Source organism: Myotis daubentonii, chromosome 2 (assembly GCF_963259705.1).
Source record: "Myotis daubentonii chromosome 2, mMyoDau2.1, whole genome shotgun sequence".
In the NCBI taxonomy this organism is placed as follows: Eukaryota; Metazoa; Chordata; class Mammalia; order Chiroptera; family Vespertilionidae; genus Myotis; species Myotis daubentonii.
Window position 1 is genome coordinate 199,119,244 of NC_081841.1, and position 22,875 is coordinate 199,142,118.

A 22,875-nucleotide genomic window follows, 5' to 3' on the forward strand; every position below is an offset into this window, starting at 1 on the left:
TGGTTAATGTCTATCCTACACAACTGTAGAGTTCTATTAGGTCAGGGATCACAATCTATTTCACTATTGTATACCAAACTTCTAGAACAGTTCCTGGAAAGTTGTGCGCACTATTGAATGAACAATTAATACATGGGATTGGGGATATATTAGTCTAGCTTATAATTTCCTACCAATTAAAAATCTTTCTACAATTAGCTTTATTTAATAAAACTTTGTTTTTACAACAGTGTTTTGTTTCTTTTTGTTTTTTTATTTTATTGATTTTTTACAGAGAGGAAGGGAGAGGGATAGAGAGTTAGAAACATCGATGAGAGAAACATCAATCAGCTGCCTCCTGCACACCTCCTACTGGGGATGTGCCCGCAACCAAGGTACATGCCCTTGACCAGGATAGAACCTGGGACCTTTCAGTCCGCAGGCCGACGCTCTGTCCACTGAGCCAAACCGATTAGGACTACAGTAGTGTTTTAAATGTCTTTAATTAATTGAATGAGAATTTTGAGTAGCTTCTAAAATTAGCCATATTTTTTTGCCCTGGTTAGGTGGCTCAGTTGGTTGGAGCATCATCCCATACACCAAAAGGTTGTGGGTCCAATCCCCAGTCAGGGCGAATACAGGAGGTCACCAGTCAATGTTTCTCTCTTACATCGATGTCTTTCTCTCGCTCTCTCGCTCTCTCTTTCTCTCTCTCTCTTTCTCTCACCCTCCCTTTGTCTCTCTAAAAATCAATAAATATATCCTTGGGTGAAAATAAAAAAATAAAATTAGCTATATTTTTTAATGGAATTAAGACCTTATTTGATGGATATATTCCTCTTTCTAAGCCATCTAAACTAAATTTTGTTCTTTGACAAGTGAGACATTTTTTTTAAAATTTACATTACAAAAGTAATTTGCTTTTTTACAGAAAATGCAGATAATACAAAAGTATAGCTCTTGCCCTAACCGGTTTGGCTCAATGGATAGAGCGTCGACCTGCGGACTGAAGGGTTCCAGGTTCGATTCCGGTCAAGGGCACGTACCTTGGTTGCAGGCACATCCCCAGTAGGGGGTGTGCAGGAGGCAGCTGATCGATGTTTCTCTCTCATTGATGTTTCTAACTCTCTATCCCTCTCCCTTCTTCTCTGTAAAAATCAATAAAATATATTTAAAAAAAAAAAAAAGTATAGCTCTTCCCTCATGTTTTCCTAATCTTATTTCCCAAAGATAACTGCTTTTATCAATTTGGTGTACAATGTATCAGATAAAAAGTAGGAAGATGTTGGTAGACACGTAGATTACTGACATGATACACTTCTATAGTTACCATCCCTCTGCTTAGATTTTTCTCATTTTTTGTATTTCTGTAGAATAGGTTCCTAAAATATAGGAGATTAAAGAGTGTACATAATTTGAATTTTGATAGATACTTTTAAATTACCTCCCCAAGGATTGTAGAAATTCATTTTTAAGTAACAGATTTGTGGGTTTTGTTATTAGAAAAGCAACGCGATGTTTGTTATTATAGACAGTTTGACAAATACAGAAACGCACACACACAAAAAGTCACTTATTCCACCATGTGGTGGTATCCTTCTAGTCTTTTTTTTTCTGTGCACATAAAAATTATTTTTCCAAGGTTGGAATCATACTATACAAACTGCTTTGCAATTTGCTCTTTTTAAGTAGCATTATGTTTTTATTTTCTCATGTCATATTAAAATGTATTTATATTATTTTCTGTCTAGTTATACCACAATTAATTTAACAAACTCTACATTTTGAACATCTAGACTGTTTCTAATGCTCACTTTCACAAATGCACTGGTGTGTATATCTTCTTTTTCTCTCCCTTCTTTTTCTCTTTATATGCTTTTTCAATATATGTTTTTAGAAGTGGATTTGCTGGGTCAGAGTCTGAAAATTTAATGCTTTTCATACATTTTTGCCAAATTGCTCTTCAGAAAAAAATCCAAGCTACATCTTAGCAATTTCAGAGTGCTCATTTTTTTGCTCCCTGCTAGGTTTAAAAAACAAACAAACACCAAAACAAGCAAATTAAGAAATTCAGTTTTAAAAGTAATAAAATAGATGGGAGGTATAGCTATGGCATAGAATAGAAAATGACTGTTAAGACATAGCATTAAGTACTGCATAAGTTGTATTCTTACTCTTTACATTATCCAGTTAATAAGTGTCCTTTATTCTCTTTGCTATATTTAGTTTTCTTTGATTGTGTGTGTGTGTGTGTGTGTGTGTGTATGTGTGTATCACTATTCTTTGGTTTACCATTTTATTCTTTTTCCCTATACCTTTTCATGTAGAGACCAAATGAGAGGGTTGATCCTGTTTCTGAAAAACCAAGAGAAGAACCGGTACTAAAAGAGGAAACCTTGGTGAGTTACTTTATTGAATACTGTCTAATCAAATATGGCATAAGAAGGTGAAAATAGCCGAAACCGGTTTGGCTCAGTGGATAGAGCATCGGCCTGCGGACTAAAAGGTCCCAGGTTCAATTCCGGTCAAGGGCATGTACCTGGGTTGCGAGCATGTCCCCAGTAGGAGATGTGCAAGAGGCAGCTGATCGATGTTTCTCTCTCATCGATGTTTCTAACTCTCTGTCTCTCTCCCTTCCTCTCTGTAAAAAATCAATAAAATATATTAAAAAAAAATAGAAGCTCAAAATAGAATGATTAGATTACAACACATTTAACACATTATATGGACTATTTTAGAAGTTATACTGAAATAAATCTTATAACTGGTTTAAAAGGAAGATATTTCCAGTGAATTATTTTCCTTTCCAAAATTATAACCACTTTTTAATAGATTATGTGAATTCTCAAGATACCTTATAATGTGGTAATAGAAATCATCAATCCTATTTTTAATATTTGGAGTTGGGCTTATTATTTTTCTCCTCTCTTCCCTTTGTTAGTTATGGATAGCAGGTATCAGATAAAAGTATAATTGAAGATAATTCTACACGGAGAGCATGTTAAATGTACTTTGCATAGTTTCTTCTTCAAAATTTCTCTGCTGATGTAGTTTTATGACCTTTTTCTACAGGTTCAGCCAATATTATCTTCTGTTCCAACAACAGAGGTGTCCGCTGGCATTAAGTTCCAGGTTGGCGATCTTGTTTGGTCGAAGGTGGGAACCTATCCTTGGTGGCCTTGTATGGTTTCAAGCGATCCCCAGCTTGAGGTTCATACCAAAATTAACACAAGAGGTAAGAAATGGTGTAAATAGATATTAAGTAAAAGGTTGGAAAGGAAAAAGTGAATCTTAAATGTTGTATTTGAATGTAAGAATACACACATGACATATGATCTGACATCAAAATATGCACATCTACATCAGTATTTAACCAGTGAAACACTTATGGACATTTTAACTGGCAGAACCTCTATAACTGATACAGTCCTTGTTTTCTCTTAAAAGGACTATATCAGTTATAGAGGCTCTACCTTAGGAATCTATAATAATAAAAGTGTAATATGCTAATTAGACTGGACAGCCAAACGACCTTCCTGACGTCATTCCAAACGAAGCCACTGTGGCAGGGGCCAAGGCAGAGGCAGTTAGGGATGATCAGGCAGGCAGGTGAGTGGTTAGGGGCAATGAGGCAGGCAGGCAGGTAGGTGAGCGATTAGGAGCCAGTGGTCCCGGATTGCGAGAGGGTGCAGGCTGGGCTGAGGGAACCCCCCCACACACACACCCCCACCCTCCGTGCATGAATTTCATGCACCGGGCCTCTAGTGTTAAATATGAAGAAAGAAATTTTTATAATTTCTTTCTCACAAGGAATATTTGTTTTATAATTTCTTTCACATTTTTTTTTAAAAAGACCTTAATCTGACCTTTCATATGAATTCTAAAAGAAAGCAGATGGATAACTATAAGATGTCTTACATGAGCTTTAATAGGCATTTTTAGCCAGATAAGTGTTTTTCATCCTGATAAATTTTGCAGGATTATTTTTCTTCCTCCACTCCATTTTTGAATCTACATTTACTGAGATATTCTTATAAATTCAATATGACATAGAAGTATAGCTTGAATTTAGCTATGTAGCATCAAATCCTACCTTAGGAATATTAAATATTAAGAAAAGGTGTGTTCTAACTTTTCTCAACTCCTGCTCCCAGATTTGACCAAAAAACGTAGATTAGGTTACTGATGGCATTTGGAATAGACTTGTGTAGTAGCCAGAGACCTGTTCACTGTTCTGAGGAGAAAAAGTGTCTGAGTCTAAGTTTGGTGAGTCAGATTTGTGACAGAATCAACCAATTTGTAACTCTTGTGTTGCACATCCAGGAATCTGCCCTGGTAAGGAAGGCAGTCATCTCGTCATTATAACCTGCCTATTAAAGGTTGGGGTAACTGAAAGCATCAGTAGGGCAGGAGCAAGAAAAAAATTGTTGAACATCTACTTCTGTGTAAGATACTATGTTAAAACAGTTCTCTTGTATATTTTCTTATGCAGTCCTCTTAGCAGCAGCATTATAAAGTACATACCATTGTTATTCTTACATTTCAGATAAGTTAATAGAGTCTCAAATCTTTTTGTATACCCTCTCCTCTAGTACCATCATTTATATGAAAAGGGTGTTGGACTAGTAATCTCTGCAGATTTAATAATCTGTAACTGATTCTATGAGGGAGATTAAAGAAACAAGTATTTTCCAAGAGGGCCAAGTCTTCTTTTTTTTTTTTTAATATATTTTATTGATTTTTTACAGAGAGGAAGGGAGAGGGATAGAGAGTCAGAAACATCAATGAGAGAGAAACATCGACCAGCTGCCTCCTGCACACCCCCTACTGGGGATGTGCCCGCAACCAAGGTACATGCCCTTGACCGGAATCGAACCTGGGACCTTTCAGTCCGCAGGCCGACGCTCTATCCACTGAGCCAAACCGGTTTGGCAAGTCTTCTTAATTAAATAAATGCCTGTCTATATCTGTGCCTCCAGAGGATTCTAAGATATAGTATGTGAGATTTGTGACTCTTCAGTTCTCTCCCCTTAGAAAAGCATCCTTTTGAGGTTATATAAAGACCTTCACATTTAATTACTGTATGAGAACCTGCTAATTTCACCTTTTTATAGGATGCAAATGAAAGCACAGTTTATGCCTCATCTATATTTCAAAGGACATATTTAAATTTAGTTTTATGAATTAATCTAGTCTGGTCTGGTACCTCCTGAGCAGTCTTCAAGTGGAGGAAAAACTTATTTTGTTTGTATTATTTGTGGCAACCAGAAATCTCAGAATTTAGGTTTTAAAAATATCTATTCTGATTATATTTCAAATTTTATTTTTTTCTTCAGTAGTATTTTAAATAATAAGCTTTCTTGAGCTATGATTTACCTACTATAAGATTCACCCTTTTAAAGTGTGCAATTCAGTGATTTGAGTATAATTATAGAGTTTTGTGGCCACCACCACTATCTAATTTTAGAACATTTTGATCAACCAAAAAGAAATCCCATATCTCTTAGCAGTCACTACCCATTCCCTCCCTTGTTCCCTAAGCAGCCACTAATTACTTCCTACTGCTATAGATTTGCCTTTTTTGGACGTTTCATATACACTATGTAATCTTCTGTGTCTGGGTTCTTTCACTTAGCACAGTGGTTCTCAACCTTCCTAATGCCGAGACCCTTTAATACAGTTCCTCATGTTGTGGTGACCCCCAACCATAAAATTATTTTCGTTGCTACTTCATAACTGTAATTTTGCTACTGTTATGAATCGTAATGTAAATATCTGATATGCAGGATGTATTTTCATTGTTACAAATTGAACATAATTAAAGCATAGTGATTAATCACAAAAACAATATGTAATTATATATGTTTTCCGATGGTCTTAGACGACCCCTGTGAAAGGGTCGTTTGACCCCCAAAGGGGTCACCACCCACAGGTTGAGAACCGCTGACTTAGCATCATGTTTTAGAGGTTTATCTGTGTTGTGGTGTGTTTTAGTACTTCATTCCTTTTTATAGCAAAACTAGAGGCCCGGTGCACAAAAATTTGTGCACTTGGGGAGGGAGGGGGGGTCCCTCAGCCCGGCCTGTGCCCTCTCCCAGTCTGGGACCCCTCGGGAGATAACGACCTGCTGGCTTAGACCTGCTCCCGGGTGGCAGAGGGCAGACCCAATCCCTAGGTGCAGCCCCTGGTCGGGCTCAGAGCAGGGCCATTTGGGGAGTTGGGGCACCGCCCCATGTCATGCACAGAGCAGGGAGAATCAGGAGGTTGCGATGCCACCCTCAGTCACGCTCAGGGTAGGGCCGATTGGGGGGTTGGGGCACCGCCCCCTGTCACACTCAAAGCAGGGTCGATGGGGAGGTTGCGGCGCAACCCCCTGTCACGCACAGAGCAGGGCCAATGAGGGGGTTGGGGCACTGGCCCCTGTCACTCACAGAGCAGAGCCCATCAGAGGGGTTGGGGCGCCGCCACTCTCACACTCAGGGCAGGGCCGAAGGGGAGGTTATGGCTCTACCCCGTCACACACAGAGCAGGACCCGTTGAGGGGGGGCGGGGGGGAGGGGGTTGGGGCACCACACCCTGTCACACACAGCAGGGCCGATCAGGGGGTTGGGGCACTGCACCCTGTCACACACAGAGCCGCAGAGCCATCAGGGGGTTGGGGAGCTCCCCCCTATCAGGCACAGAGCAGGGCTGATCAGGGGGTTGGGGCGCCTTCCCCTGTCCCGAACAGAGCAGGGCGGATAGGGAGGTTGTGGCCCCGCCCCCTGTCGCACACAGAGCCGCAGGGGGTTCAGGGGGTTTGGGCACTGCCCCCTGTCACACTGATGCCGGTGCCGGGAGGCCTCGCGGCTCCGCTGATCCCCGTGCACTGGGTGTGTGTGGGGGGGGAGTGTCCCTCAGCCCAGCCTGCCCCCTCTCACATACTGGGAGCCCTCAGGCGTTGACCCCCATCACCCTCCAATCGCAGGATCGGCCCCTTGCCCAGGCCTGATGCCTCTGGCCTAGGCGTTCGGCCCGGGCAGCGGGGACCCGCAGCTGCAGCGGCCCCACGATCGTGGGCTTCGCTTTAGGCCCAGGCAAGGGACCCCTAGCTCCTGGGACTGCCAGCTTCGACCGTGCCCAGCTCCCATCACTGGCTCCACCCCTACTTCCTGCTATCACTGGCCAGGGCGGAAAGGCACCTGATTCTCCGATCATGGCTGGGGGGCAGGGCTTCTTCCTGCTTTCCCTTTGGCCTCCCTGCATTGTGCCTACATATGCAAATTAGCCGCCATCTTGTTGGCAGTTAACTGCCATCTCAGTTGGCAGTTAATTTGCATATAGCCCTGATTAGCCGATGAAAAGGGTAGCTCGTACGCCAATTACCATTTTTCTCTTTTATTAGTGTTGATAACATTCTATTGTATGGCTGTGCTGTACAGGTTTAAATGAAGTAGTTTTCTGAAAATCAAAAAACACAGCATAAAACTTAATCTTGTTATGTAGCACACATGATGCCTGTGAAGCATTTTGTGTTGCTTATTATCTAAACTGCTTTAAAATTTGCCTTGATTTTATATAGTAATCATTGGTTTCTATATTATTATTAGTCAGATTCTTACCATTGAAAGTGTATTCTTAAAGGTTTTCTTACATAAAATTTCACCCTTAAAATTCTTTGCAGGAGCTTGTTGAAAGATGTTTGGCCCTAGCTGGTTTGGCTCAGTGGATAGAGTGTCGGCCTGTGGACTGAAGGGTCCTGGGTTTGATTCTGGTCAAGGGTACATGCCCAGGTTGCGGGCTCATGCAGGAGGCGGCTGATCAGTAATTCTCCCTCAGTATTATCTCTCTCATCTATCTCTCCCTCTCCCTTCCTCTCTGAAATCAATAAAAATATATTCAAATCCTATCTAATAAAGAGGGAATATGCAAATTGACCATCATGCCATCACAAAGATGGCAGCGCCCACAGCAGAGGCAGGGTTTTCATAACATAAGATGGCTGCACCCACAGGGGAGGCCGAGTTCCCGTAATGAGCCTTAAGGAGCAATCAGCAGGGACCTCAGGCTGCGTGGCACTGGGCCAGGGCAGGGAACCTGAGGCTGCGCCCCCAGCCCGGTGGGGCTTGACAGGGGACCTCAGGCTGCACCCCCCAGCCCCACCCCTGGTGCCGGACCAAGGGACATCAGGCCACGCCCCCTACCCCGACACCAGGCCAGGGGACTAAGGCCACACCCCCTGCCCAATGGGGCTTGACATGGGACCTCAGGCTGCACCACCCGCCTGGTGGGGCTTAACAGGGAACCTCAAGGTGTGCCCCCCATCCTGGTGCTGGGCCGGGGGACCTTAAGCCACACACCCCACCCTGGCACCAGGTGACCTCAGGCCGCACCCCTGGCCCGGCAGGGCTTGACGGGGGCCCTGAGGCTGCACCCTCGCACCTGGCGGGGCTTGACAAGGGTGGGGCTGGCTGGGTCTCGATCTCACCCAATGGGTGTGGGGCCAGCTGGGTCTGGGTCTTGCGTGATTTTGAGGCACCGTGGGTGGGCGGGGACTTAACTCTGGGTCCCACAGCGCACCCCAGATTCTGACAGGAGGAAGATTTTCATATACATTTTACTAATTTTTTTTCATCTCTGACACTTCTATTATAGAAAAAGCAAAATTAAAATATTTCCTCTAATCCCCTTTTAATGTGCATGAATTTCGTGCACCAGGCCACTGGTAGTAATAATAATAAAAGTTAATTTAAAAAAAAAAGATGTTTGGATCACATGTCTATTTAATAAGTTGTATTTCATTGTTTAGGTCTCATTTTATTTTATTTTATTTTATTTTTTTAAAATATATTTTATTGATTTTTTACAGAGAAAAAGGGAGAGAGATAGAGAGTTAGAAACATTCATGAGAGAGAAACATCGATCAGCTGCCTCCTGCACATCTCCCACTGGGGATGTGCCCGCAACCCAGGTACATGCCCTTGACCGGAATCGAACCCGGGACCCTTCAGTCTGCAGGCCGACGCTCTATCCACTGAGCCAAACCGGTTTCGACTAGGTCTCATTTTAAATTTAAAAATAAAATGCTTTTTCTCTTTATAACAATACAAAAATATATATGGTCAGAAGTAAGAGGTGTCCATAGTTTGTCCTCCAGATATGTAAGTACTATTAAGAGTTTGAGAGTAATTCTTTTTCTCTGCATAGTGTAAGTGTAGTTAATAGATATGAAAATAAACATTTTTATTGAGTTTTAAATGGTATCACATTATACCCATTGTAACTTTTGATCATAATATATTTTTTAAGTTTAAAACTGGATGGTTTTACCTTTATATTATTTTTCTTATATAAAAACATTTCCTTGCCAAAACCGGTTTGGCTCAGTGGATAGAGCGTCAACTTGTGGACTGGAAGGTCCCAGGTTCGATTCCGGTCAAGGGCATGTACCTGGGTTGCGGGCACATCTCCAGTAGGAGATGTGCAGGAGGCAGCTGATCGATGTTTCTCTCTCATCGATGTTTCTAACTCTCTATCTCTTTCCCTTCCTCTCTGTAAAAAATAAATAAAATATATTTAAAAAAAAATAAGATAAAAACATTTCCTCAACATTTTTCTATTGGAAAATTTAGTCCGTTATTCAGAGAGAGAAATGCTTATTTCTCAATCTTTCAGGTCTTTCAGTTTTACACTTTTATTTTATGGTTTTCCAGACAGCAGGAAGCAAAGTACTAACAAAGAGGCACATAGTTTCATTTTTTTCATCCATAGTAAATTATTTAATTGATGAAAAAGTTGAAAATAAAGAGTAAAATGAGTTTGGGTTATATATTAGTTTTAGTTTTTGACTATCAAGTCCTTTGGGATTGTCTGTTTGCTTCTGAATAAATAATTCTGAATCTTGGAAACAGATTATGTCCTATGATCTTTCAACCCTGTAACTCATCACCCTATCCTTCAGACTCACCTATTAGTTTAGGTCAAGGGTGGGCAACCATTTTGTGAGTGCGTGCAAAAACCAGCAAAATCTCTGACTCAAAAATTCTTCTGCGTGCCAACCCTAATTTTTTGATAACATGTTACACCTACTTGATATCGCTTAAGGTGTATGTATGTGAAAAATCTTGAAGAAATAATAAAATTTATTCGAACGACAACACAGTATATGATGATGAAAAATACATTTATTTTTTAATGTATACATGTACACTGATAGTCCGACAGAAAACTTCATGAGTCTGTTTGATATTATCAATGGGACTTTTGCTGCTGCATCACTGATGACAGAGATTTTACATCAGGTTTATATTTTGTGACCTTCAGAGTTATGCACGAACTACTACTTTCATCCGTCAGGCTACTACAATTATGAGACTTAACAAAATTCATCACTGAGAACAAAGATTCACAAGCGTATGTGGATGAAACCAAAACACTGGTCGGATCTAGGAAGGCAGGGAGAGTTAAGGCCGAGGCATAGAAATTGCTCTTCCCTTCTCTCGTCAATCCATGTCTATGGTCTTTAAGATAACTTGTTATGTAAAATTATTTATTTATCTAAGATGCACCTACACTGAATTTATCTGAAAAATAAAGTCGATATTAAGGAAAAAAATTGTAAATGGAAGATTATAAGAGAGGGTTTCGCATGCCAGCAAAAGTTACTGGTGTGCCATGTTTGGCACGTGTTCCAGGGGTTGCCCATCCCTGGTTTAGGTTATATTTCTGTTTTTGTCCCTCAATACCTTTGGACTTTTGATAAACCTTCTTTGATTAATTATAATAGAATCTGTGTGTCACTCTTCTTTCTCAGATTAAAAGATACGGAAATCCGAATTGTGTGTATGTTTTCTCTTAGAGGCTATTTTTCATATAAAATTTTAATTTGGTTTCAAAATTCCTTATATAATCTGTTTAATGTCTAATAAAATTAAAATTCTTCAAATCTAAGGTTTAATAGATTTCAGATAACTTAGTTCAATTTAGGCATAATACCTACATTTTTCTAGTCAGGATCTGCTTGTTGTTTCTCTCTTTCTACCTGAATTATCTTGGATTCCCCAAAAAGATCAGTTTCTATGTTTCTCAGTTGACCTGAGAATTTCTCTAGAATAGTGTTTTTCAAACTGTGTTTGGTAAAGGACTAGTTTTTTTGTTGTTGTTGTTTTTCATTTCTAGTCTACCATCGACCAATATTTCTATCAAATACGTTAAAATTAACTATTAGAGAAATGATAGGCCTCCTTCTCCAAAAAATACAGACCTAATTATGTGCCACAGCAATGTCAAATTATCATAGGTTCTAGATGCCCACTTTTAACTTTTGTGCTTATTTTGTCACAGACTGGCTTATTCTGGTAACCACATTTTCGGAGTAGCACTACTCTGCAGCAACTCTTCTCAGATGTTTTGGTCCTAGGGTCCCTTTTATTCTTAAAATTTGAGGACTCCAAGAAGCTTTGTTTATATTGGGTTATATCTATTACTATTTATTTTACTTTAGAAATTAAAGCTGAGAAAAGTTTTAAGTGTTTACTAATTTATTTTAGAAGAACTCACTATATGTTACTGTGTTTTGATGAAAAATAACTGTTTTCACAAACAAATTAATGAGAAGAATGTTATTTTTACTTTTTAAAAAATCCTCACATGAGGATGTTTATTGATTTGAGAGAGAAAAAGGGGAGGGAGTGGGGGGAGAGGGAAGGAGAAAAATATGAGATCGAAATATCCATCAGTTGACTCCCATACATGCCCCGGACAGGGATCAAACCAGCAACGTAAGTATGTGCTCTGCCTGGGAACCTGTAACATTTTGGTAGTATGGGACAATGCTCTAGGCAACTGAGCCACCAGACCAGGGCTGTTTTACATTTTTATAAATCTCTTTAATGTCTGACTTAAGTGAAGACACTAGATTTTTGTATCTGCTTCTTTATTCAGCTGTTCTGACTTCTTGTTTCGGTTGAAGTATTTAAAGTTAATTTGGCCTCACACAGATATGTACATGTAAATGGAAGAGTAGTTTATTGTTTAGTAGCCTTTTCATATAATTGTGGATATATTTCTTTGTTTTTACACCAAAACGCAACAGATGGTGTGTTAATTACAGTATGGAATTTGAAATCATATTGATAAACTTTTTGTACTTTGTTACATTAAAACCCATTGGTTCTGTCTTGCACTTTGAATGGATCTTTAACCTTTCATGATTTTGTAACATTATATATAGATTGGCCATTTAAAAATATTGGTTAACTAAGTCATACACGCCTTTCAAATGTTGACACATTTCTTTATAGATATTTTTTAAAATCACATTAGGCTCTAGCCGGTTTGGCTGAGTGGATAGAGTGTCGGTCTGCAGACTGAAAGGTCCCAGGTTCGATTCCGGTCAAGGGCATGTACCTTGGTTGCTGGCACATCCCCAGTAGGAGGTGCGTAGGAGGCAGCTGGTCCATGTTTCTCTCTCATCGATGTTTCTTGCTCTCTATCCCTCTCCCTTCCTCTCTGTAAAAAATCAATAATATATATATATTTTTAAAAATCACATTAGTTAACATCAGATATTTTTATTTCATCAGAAAATTATTTGATTATTGGAAAGTTGGAAAACTAATTAGTGGCAGAATTTTTTCAAAAGTTTACTTTTTACTTGAAAGACCACATTTTATTATGGCCAACAAATGTCCACTTTCCTTGAAGTGACAAACTTGCTTTTTTTCATTTTTGAAGAAATATCTGCCAGATGTTCAAGTTCAAATAACCATATTTCTTCTGTTAGTCATTCTTTCAAGTAAAAAGGTTATTCTGTGTAAAAGTGGCTAGTTCACCTTGCAGCAACTCAAACAATCATACAAGTACTTTTCCTCTAGATAATTGTCATATATATAAAAAATGCTTTATGCCTTCTTCCCATTTCATCACACATAATATTAAAAAGATAGGTATTGAGATTTAATGAAATTAATCATTTTTACTGCTTCATGAAGGACATGAAGTAAATCTTGCTTTTTTTTTTCAACTGCCAGTATATGGCTATGAAGAATATGATACTAGTTTGGTGTCACTCATTGCCTCTATTTGTGCTAAGATGCCAGCACTCTTATCTGCCATTGCTTTTGCAATATAGATGCAAATGTCAGCATAGTAAAAAGATAGGTAACTTCTCAGTATTTTTATGAAGATAGTTTGACCTCACAGGATCCCTGGAAGAGTTTTAGTAGCCTCTCCTATTTTAACCCCAGGTCTGTATACCACACTTTTACACAGTTAGAAAAGTAATTTGACCAGTAGTTGGCTTTTAGAAGTCCAGGAAAAGATGTTATACATTTTTTGAAGGAAAATTTATTTATCTAACTCAGATTTGTTTGTAAAAAGTTTTGAGGCAAGTAAAAATAAACTGTGCAACCAACATAAATCTGATAATTAGCAGAATTTATGATTTTCTTTTAAACCTTGATATACTAATTTTAATCATTTGGGGTGATTTTTGTAATAACTATTAGGTGTATAATTGGTCAATATTGGATTACATCTTTGGACAGCCCAAAACTACAATTTTCATTTGTGTGTGTGTGTGTGTGTGTGTGTGTTGACTCTTGTCATTTTTTATTTGATGATCTAAGGGAAGACGAGTTACACACTTTAAAAAATTTTGTAGCACATAGGTTGAAAATTGCTGATCTAAGTTATAGATAAGATAAATTGAACTCAAACAGGATCTTCATCCATGTGAAGGCATTTTCCGTACAGCTGGCATGTTTATAAACATGAGGCCCCCTCCTACCAAGCCACCACTAGATACCTAGAACGCTGGTGCCGTTCCGTCCCAGAGGTGGTGGGCAATCTCCATGCCGGCATCCGGCTCCCTCCGCACATATGCCTGCCAGTGTCTGAGAGTAGGCCTCCTTTGTTGCCTCCAACAGCACAAATCCTCCAATATAATAAAAGCCTAATATGCAAATCCACTGAATGGTGAAATGACTGGTCGCTATGACGTGCACTGACCACCAGGGGGCAGACGCTCAATGCAGGAGCTGGCCCCAGCCTGCAGGCCCCAGGCCAGCCAAAGCTGGTGCCAGTGGGGGCCCTGCGGGTTGCCCCACAGAGGGAGGTGACCAGCGGTGGCATTGGGAGCAGGGCTGGCAAGCGGGCGGTGCCAGGCCAGCCAAAGCAAGTGCCAGTGGGGCCCACCCACAGATTGGCCCTGACCACCGGCCAGGCCTAGGGACCCTACGCATACATGAATTTCGTGTACCAGGCCTCTAGTATGCACAGAAGAAAAAAAGGATGTGCTTGAAATGTGTGTGAAGATTTTACAGAAAGATGTTTGAGGAACTGACATGTGTTTTAACTACTGCCATTGAAAGTATGCTAAGTTGTCATGTCAAGCGAACATTTCCTGTTGCAAAACTACAGCTTTTAATGGGAATAATACTAGGTAACCAGCTTAGGTTCATGTTTTTTGCAAAGTATATGTGCATGCGTATGTTCTGAAATGGTTAATAAGGATTTTTACTTTCAGGTGCCCGGGAATATCACGTCCAATTTTTTAGCAACCAACCAGAGAGGGCATGGGTACATGAAAAACGGGTACGAGAGTATAAAGGTCATAAACAATATGAAGAATTACTGGCAGAGGCAACCAAACAAGCCAGCAATCACTCTGAGAAACAAAAGGTAATTGACAACATGTTAACATTATCAAGCAAATACAGTTTTTAAAGGACTTCATAATTTAGTAGAACTTTTAATACTTGAATTCAGACAGTTGTTAGAATGACTTGTTCTTTTCATTCCTTGTATTCCAATTTAATAACTTACTATGTAAATAGTTTTGTAAGTGATATAGTACTATTAAAAACTTGACCTGTCTACTCAGTATAATGTTGGATTCTATTTTGAATTGAGTTAACATATATAAGTCTAGTAGATGCTAGTGAAATATGGATTTTGCCAAGGATTTTTATTATTTTTCCTATTTTAACATCTTTCCATACTTGTTCTTCATTCTTATTTAGCAAAATTTTTATGAACATAAAGTTTTAAAAATATTTCGTATCGTGAGAGAGGCAGTGCTTGTATTTAATCTTCATAAAATTTAAATGAGGTAGATACTATTATTCTTGTTTCTACAGATGAAGAAATCGAGACAGAAAGCTTAACTGGTTCAACTCAGGTCACACGTGATGAACCAAGAAACGTGTTTGATGTGGTGGTAGATATTTTAGAATTTTGACATAAACTTGTGATACTCTGGTTGAGATATTTAAATATTTTTAAAGATATTTTTCATTGATTTTTAGAGAGGAAAGGAGAGGGATAGATAGATAGAAACATCAGTCATAGAGAAACATCATCAATCGACTGCCTCCTGCATGCCCCCCACCAAGGATCGAGCTTGCAGCCTGGGCATGTGCCCTGACCAGGAATCGAACCAGTGATCTCTTGGTTCCTGGGTTGATGCTCAACTGCTGAGCCATACTGGGTGGGCTGGTTGAGATTTTTAAACTCAACTAATTAATTTTAGTGTGGGTCTCTTGTGATTCAGTAATTTGTCATATTTTTACACTTTAAAAACTAAAATTGATCACAGGATTTTGATTAATTTTATCCCACTTAACATTTTACAGATTTATACATCAGTGTTTGACATACACTATAACATCTCATGGTTTTTTAGCTAATTTCTGGCTATCTCGGTCAGAAATTAACCCCCTGGATAATTTTTAATTGCTTTGGTCATCTCACATGGCTATTTAGAGTTTCCTTACCTGTCTTGCCAAACCAAAGTGTTTTTTTTTAATCAACCCTGGACATAGATACCTATGAAAACTCTGATTCAGGTTTACTTTTTCTCTCATACATTTCTGCTTTACTATGTCTTGTCAACTTACATTTGTTCCTCAGGGCTCTCTCCTTTCTCTCCCCATTCTGCCCCTGTGTGCACTGTTAAAAACTAGCAGCACAGCTTCAAATGCTGGCTTCAAGTGCCTGTTAGCTTTTTTATTTTTTATTTAAAAAAATATATTTTATTGATTTTTTACAGAGAGGAAGGGAGAGAGATAGAGAGTTAGAAACATCGATGAGAGAGAAACATCGATCAGCTGCCTCCTGCACATCTCCTACTGGGGATGTGCCCGCAACCCAGGTACATGCCCTTGACCGGAGTCGAACCTGGGACCTTTCAGTCCGCAGGCCGACGTGAGCCAAACCGGTTTGGGCCTGTTAGCTTTTTTGTGATCTCTGTAGCACCCTGCAGCTGTAGGGGTAGCATTCTTTTAAAAATAAATAAATAAATACTTGATTTCAGAGAGTAAGGGAGAGGGAGAGATGGAAACATCATTGATGAGAGGGAATCATAGATGGCTGCCTCCTGCATGTCCCCCCTACTGGGGATTGAGCCTGCAACCTGAGCATGTGCCCTGACCAGGAATCTAACCGTAACCTCTTGGTTCATAGGTCGATGCTCAACCATGAGCCACGCTGGGGAATTACTACTAACTTTTTATGAAGAGTGGTCACCAAAGGGGGATTTATAAAAGGGAGTAGACCTGCATGTCATCCAACAGTAATACCAATTTATCCAAGTTATAACGTAAGAACATTTCATTGATTTGACTGGAGAACCTGAAGATATTTATATATACCTAGAAAGATGACAGGCTCACATGGGAAATACCTTGTGGTTTAAGTGCACTTGTTAGCTTGAAGTGTGTCTAATAATGCCTATATCTCTCTTTAAAGATTCGGAAACCCCGACCACAGAGAGAACGTGCTCAATGGGATATTGGCATTGCCCATGCAGAGAAAGCATTGAAAATGACCCGAGAGGAAAGAATAGAACAGTATACTTTTATCTATATTGATAAACAGCCTGAGGAGTCTTTATCCCAAGCGAAAAAGAATGTTGCCTCCAAAGCGGAAGTTAAAAAACCCCGGAGACCAAGATCAGTGCTGAATACTCAGCCAGAACAGACCAATACAGGTGAGGTGGCCTCCTCACTATCAAGTACTGAGATTCGGAGACATAGCCAGAGGCGGCACACGAGTGTGGAAGAGGAAGAACCACCTCCTGTTAAAATAGCCTGGAAAACAGCAGCAGCCAGGAAATCGTTACCAGCTTCTATTACAATGCACAAAGGGAGCTTGGATTTGCAGAAGTGCAACATGTCTCCAGTTGTGAAAATTGAACAAGTATTTGCTCTTCAGAATGCTACAGGAGATGGGAAATTTATCGATCAGTTTGTTTATTCAACAAAGGTACCTCCTTTTTTCATATCGTTATATGGTCCCCCGTCCCCCCCCACCCCCCGGAAATGGTATTTAATAAGTAGTTAACCTTGGCATTTAAAAAAGACACAACACCAGGTCATAATTTAAATATCCACTGCATTTGAAATGTACAGCCAGTTTATTCTGTTGCACATGGGGCAAAAAAGACACAGGCAAAAAGACTGTGTTCTCCTCCCCCATCTTTTGTATTATCCCCATCTGAACTTGATTAATCTTTAGCTGTGCAGCCAAAATTTAGCCTAGCTCCCTAAAGTCATGGAAAAAAACTGGGCAATTTGCCTGTTTTTAAGTTTGTATAGTTAAATTTTCTTAGTTGAAAAAAGTGTGCTTCTTATTAAATCATTTTGTCTGTTATCTGAATTAACCTTTGTAATAATTGTACCCACTAATCAATCAGTTCAGCACATCTCAATACTTAAGTTCAGCAAAGAAAGAATTCAGAGCTAAGAAATGCAAATTATAGGAGAAACTTCATTTGGAAAGTCACAGAGATAGAAAAGGTGAATCAGGTGGGCTTCAAGGGCTCAGGAAACGAGTTACAGAGGCAAAAGAAGGGCCCTTGGAACTTAGCAAAAAGAAAGGTGGAGAGCAGGTGCCTGGGGGAAGGAGAGGGTAGAGAAAGGTGCTGGCTGGTGCTGGGTGCTGGGTGCAAGCAATCTGTTTGGTTGCACCAGCAATTTTGTTAAGCTCACGTTGGCTTGGGATAGCTGATGTATTTTAGAGAAATACCAGAACTTACGTTAGTTTTTTAACTGTGGTATAGCTTGGGTATGGGGTGAAAATAGCTTCTTGGAACTGAATGTCTCTATCAGCCAGCTCCAGGCCTCCATTTAGTGTACTTATACTTTAGTTTTAATACTTTAAAACTCTTTCGAAAGATTTATAATACTTATTCCATAGACCTCTTCACTACCTCCCACCAGTACCACAATCGTGGGCTTGTGAATTCGAGTTAGTGGCACCTCATGGATGTATATTTTTAAAGAAATCTCTATTTCCTAACATTGTCATATGGACATTAAAATAATTAAATATAGGTATGCTTTATTATTGATATGTTTCCCTACAGAAAAGTGTAAGGTCCTCTGCCTGTTTCTGCCTTTAGGTGCAACTGATTTCATTAAGGCCAAACTGCTTGGAAAAACTTAAGTTATAGTTCAGTTCCCACATGGTTCTGCTGATAGCTTTGTTTTTTGTTTGTTTGTTAAATATATTTTATTGATTCTTTACAGAGAGGAAGGGAGAGGGATAGAGAGTTAGAAACATCATGAGAGAGAAACATTGATCAGTTGCCTCCTGCACACCCCCTACTGGGGATGTGCCCGCAACCAAGGTACAGGCCCTTGACCGGAATTGAACCTGGGACCCTTCGGTCCGCAGGTCGATGCTCTGTCCACTGAGTGCTCTATCCACTGAGCCAAACCGGTTAGGGCCTGTTCATAGCTTTGAATGGCAAATGAGCACTCTATATCTGTTTTGAATGCAGATCGGCTCCATTAGTGGAACTAGTTTTTTATCTGCTTTTAGATGCACAGATCAAATTTTTATAACCCTCTCCGAAGAGTGCTGTGTAAATGAAATTTGAGATAAAACTGACCTTTTATAAATGAAAGCTTTTATATATATATACACACACACACACACACACACACACACACACACACACACACACACACACACACACATTTATAAATCACTCCTTTTTTTTCAATGTGTTAAAAATACCTAAACCTGTCTGTTCCAAATTGCTTATTGGGTGCACATTTTGCTCACCATGAATGGCATGTTTTTGTATCTATGGATGTTCTTGTCTTTCAAGATGTGTTGGAAGTTTCAGCTGTGTAGTAGAGTACTTTACCAAATGAAGATGCGTAGAGTTCTCTTACTGTGACATGAGTGAAGGGAGAGACTGTTCAGACCAGAAAATACTTTGTTTTTTACAGAAAATTATGTGATACACATATATTTTTTAGTGATATTCATCATCTGGACTTAGACATATAGGTTTTTTTTCTACATTATCTCATTGTACATTTTGGAAGACACCCTGATGACTTTTAATAAAATTGTTCTGATCATGACTCAGATAATTAGCTGCAATCAAGGCCATATAAAATTCAAGCAAATTATAATCTTGAGCTATATTTTTAAATCTTTATTGTTGAAAGTATTACATATGTCCCCGATACCTATTTTTTATTTGCCTTATTTTGAAGGGAATTGGTAACAAAACGGAAATAAGTGTCAGGGGACAAGACAGACTTATAATTTCTACACCAAACCAGAGAAATGAAAAGGCAACTCAGAATGTATCATCTCCTGAAGCAACATCTGGTTCTGCAGGTGGGTATGAATGAAGAGTATATTGATCCATTTTGAGGTCATAGTTCTGCTCTACTATAACATGGTAGCTATGTTCCTAAGAAACTTTAAGTGATCAAAATCTAATTTTATTTTTAAAAAATCAAACTATAAAGGCAATTATTTCAATAGGAAAGAATGGTTTAGGGCAGTGATGGCGAACCTATGACACGCGTGTCAGAGGTGACACACGAACTCATTTTTTTGGTTGATTTTTCTTGTTAAATGGCATTTAAATATATAAAATAAATGTCAAAAATATACATCTTTGTTTTACTATGGTTGCAAATATCAAAAAATTTCTATATGTGACACGGCATCAGAGTTAAGTGAGGGTTTTTCAAAATGCTGACACGCCGAGCTCAAAAGGTTCACCATCCCTGGTTTAGGGGCTAGAGAGCTTATAGTAACAGTTATTTTTCCTACAGGAATTTAAATAATGGTGTTACCAGCAAGATGACAAGACTTCAGTTCTTGTCTTCTTGAAGGAAAGATTTCAATCAAGAGACAAAGTGTAGAAAAGCAAGCAAGAATTTGAATGCAGCAAAAATATATTTAGTGCAGTGAAACAAGGAAGGGCATAGAAGAAGCAATAAGAGAGCCTAGTCAGAGAAAAGGGGGCCTTGGGGACAGGCTCAGAGGTTTAGCCTGAGCTGCTGCTGCCCATTGCTCTCCTAGTTACAAGTCTCATGGGGTCCCTTAGAAGTTAGGTGATGCATGCCTATGGGGGAAAAGAAGGGGAAGGGAATGGCCCAGACCATGCTTCCCGGAGAAAGAGCTCCGTGGGACCTTCATTTTCAGGGGTTAGGGGAAGTCTTAGGGACAAAATGGAACCAGAATGTTACCAGACCTCGCGTTCAGTAAATCCCAATACTTCAGTTTGGCAAACAAAGAATTCAGAGCCAAGAAGCTCAAATTTTAAGAGAAACTTCATTTAGAAAGTCACAGAGATAGCAAAGGTGAGTCAGGTGGGCTTCAAGGGCTCAGGAAATGAGTTACAGAGGCAAAAGAAGGGCCCTTGGAACTTAGCAAAAAGAAAGGTGGAGAGCAGGTGCCTGGGGGAAGGAGAGAGTGGGGAAAGGTGCTGGCTGGTGCTGGGTGCTAGGGGGTGTTTTATCTGCTCTCTAAAGGTGGGGATCTTAGGGGAGTATCTCAATAGACTGTTCATCAGCTTTCCAGGTGTGTCCTTTCCGGGTCAGTCTCCACTGATTTTCAGTGCAAGGGCCCGGGGTCATTAGTTGTTGCATCTGTTCATGATGTCAGATATAGCGTAGGTTAGTCTGGTTTTGGTGCTTTTCTGGGCCTGGAGCTAAAGCACAACTGAGGCCTAAATGTCATCTCTAGTTTAACCAAAGCTCTGAGTCTGTGGTCAGCAGACCCTGAGGCTCTGCCTCCAAGAACATTTGATGCAGGTTAGAACCTCATTGTCCTGAGGGCTTAATGTGTTAAGGGAGTGGTTGTGCATGGGCTTGTATGGGAGTCATGTGAGGCTAACCTCTGGCCCCCTTGTTCCTCCTCTAAAGGAGTCTACCCCATGACTAGCAACATGCCAGGGGAGGAAAGATGGGGGTTGGGGGGTCCGAGCTCCACGACAAGTGATATGAAGGTCAGAAGGTCTAAACCTCATACCAGTGATACGCTTGTTGGAAGAGAAGAGGTTACCCTGGGAGCAAGGTCCTCCTCTACAATAATTGTTTTTCCCACTTTTGCCCATTGCTAGGTACCTGGGGCTTTCCAACCTGGTGACCTACCGTACCTGGTCTATCATCCTTGCTCTGCTCATGCCTGTCTAACTGCCTACTATATATTTCAAAATACTGTGTAAAAAAAATGAAATTATTATGTTGAAGGAATGAATAAATGGACTTAGATTTTACATTAATTAGCCATAATTGAAAATATTTGTTTCTTTCTTTGAACATTAAAATACTCTTTTGGCCTCAGCTCTCCATAATCAGTTTTATTGTCTTTCTTTACATTAAACTGTTGGTGATTTATCTGAATTTAAATATGATACATAGACTAGGAGGATCTTTATTTAAATATCTATATTCTCCTAAACTAGGGAGAAAGTAAATTCTTCATATAATATTAGACTGGTCTTAAATTATACTTTTTTATTTTTTATTTTGTTATTATTATTATTTTTTAAATCCTCGCTCAAGGATATTTTTCTCATTGATTTTTAGAGTGGAAGGGAGAGAGGAGGGGGAGAGAGAAACATTGATGTGAGAGAGTCACGTGCATTGGTTGTCTCCCACTCTCACCAGGGATTGAGCCTGCAACCGAGATACGTGCCCTTGACCAGGAATCTAACCCAAGACCCTTTAATCCTCGGGCCAGTTCTCTCAACATTGACCCAAACTAGCCAGGACTTCTTTTTTTTTTTTTTTAAATCTCATCTGAGGATATTTTTCCATTGATTTTAGACTGGAAGGAAGGGAGGGAGAGAGACAGAGATAAACATTACAGTGAGAGAGACACATCGATTGGTTGCCTCCTGCAATTACCCCGACCGGGGCTGGGGATCGAACCTGCAACACAGATACATATGTGCCCTTGACTGGGAATTGAACCTGAGAACCTTTGGTTTGCGGGCCAATGCTCAACCATTGAGCAACACTGGCCAGTCTATACTTGTATTTTTAATTGAGTTGATTTTTTTCCTTCTCAGCTACAGAACATTTTATTTTCATGTAGTCTTTTCATTGTAAGAATTAAGTTCTGCAATGGACTTTTTCTCTTTACTTTCTTGTAAGAGAATGGTAATGTGGAATTTTATCATTCTTTATATCTGGTAAAAGCCCAGTTTCCTCCTTAGGCAAGCACATATAATTAGGCTGTAAATTAATGTTGGGACCTTAATATAGGGATGAGTGTTTTGTTTTTGTTTTTGTTTTTTGGGGGTTTTTTTGTAATCCTCACTGGAGTATATTTTTCCATTAATTTTTTGAGAGAGTGGAAGGGAGGGGGAAAGAGAGAGAGAAATATCGATGTGAGAGAGACAAATCCATTGGCTGCCTCTTGCACCACACCCTGACTGGGATCAAGTCTGCAACCAAGGTACATGCCGTTGAGTGGAATCAAACCCGGGACCCTTCAGTCCAAGGATTGACACTATCCACTGAGCCAAACCATTCAGGGCAGGATGAGTGTACTAAAGCTTTGACCTAGGCTTACATTTAGTTACCGCTGTGTTGATAAGTGTATTTTGTCATTTTAAATGACCATTTTGCTTCTTATAAAAATAACTTCAGT

General features: G+C 39.7%; 1 protein-coding gene across 7 annotated transcripts in view; it reads left to right on the plus strand.

The window, feature by feature from the left end:
* NSD3 (nuclear receptor binding SET domain protein 3) overlaps window positions 1-22,875 on the plus strand; it is a 112,523-nt gene that overhangs the window by 41,480 nt on the left and 48,168 nt on the right. For 6 of the 7 annotated variants that reach the window (XM_059685367.1, XM_059685365.1, XM_059685369.1 and 3 more), the window contains 5 exons: window positions 2,307-2,378; window positions 3,052-3,214; window positions 14,486-14,640; window positions 16,708-17,223; window positions 19,473-19,599. In XM_059685367.1, coding sequence (XP_059541350.1) covers window positions 2,307-2,378; window positions 3,052-3,214; window positions 14,486-14,640; window positions 16,708-17,223; window positions 19,473-19,599 — 1,033 coding nt within the window. The remainder of the gene's footprint in view (window positions 1-2,306; window positions 2,379-3,051; window positions 3,215-14,485; window positions 14,641-16,707; window positions 17,224-19,472; window positions 19,600-22,875) is intronic. The other variant, XM_059685370.1, reaches the window with a different exon arrangement.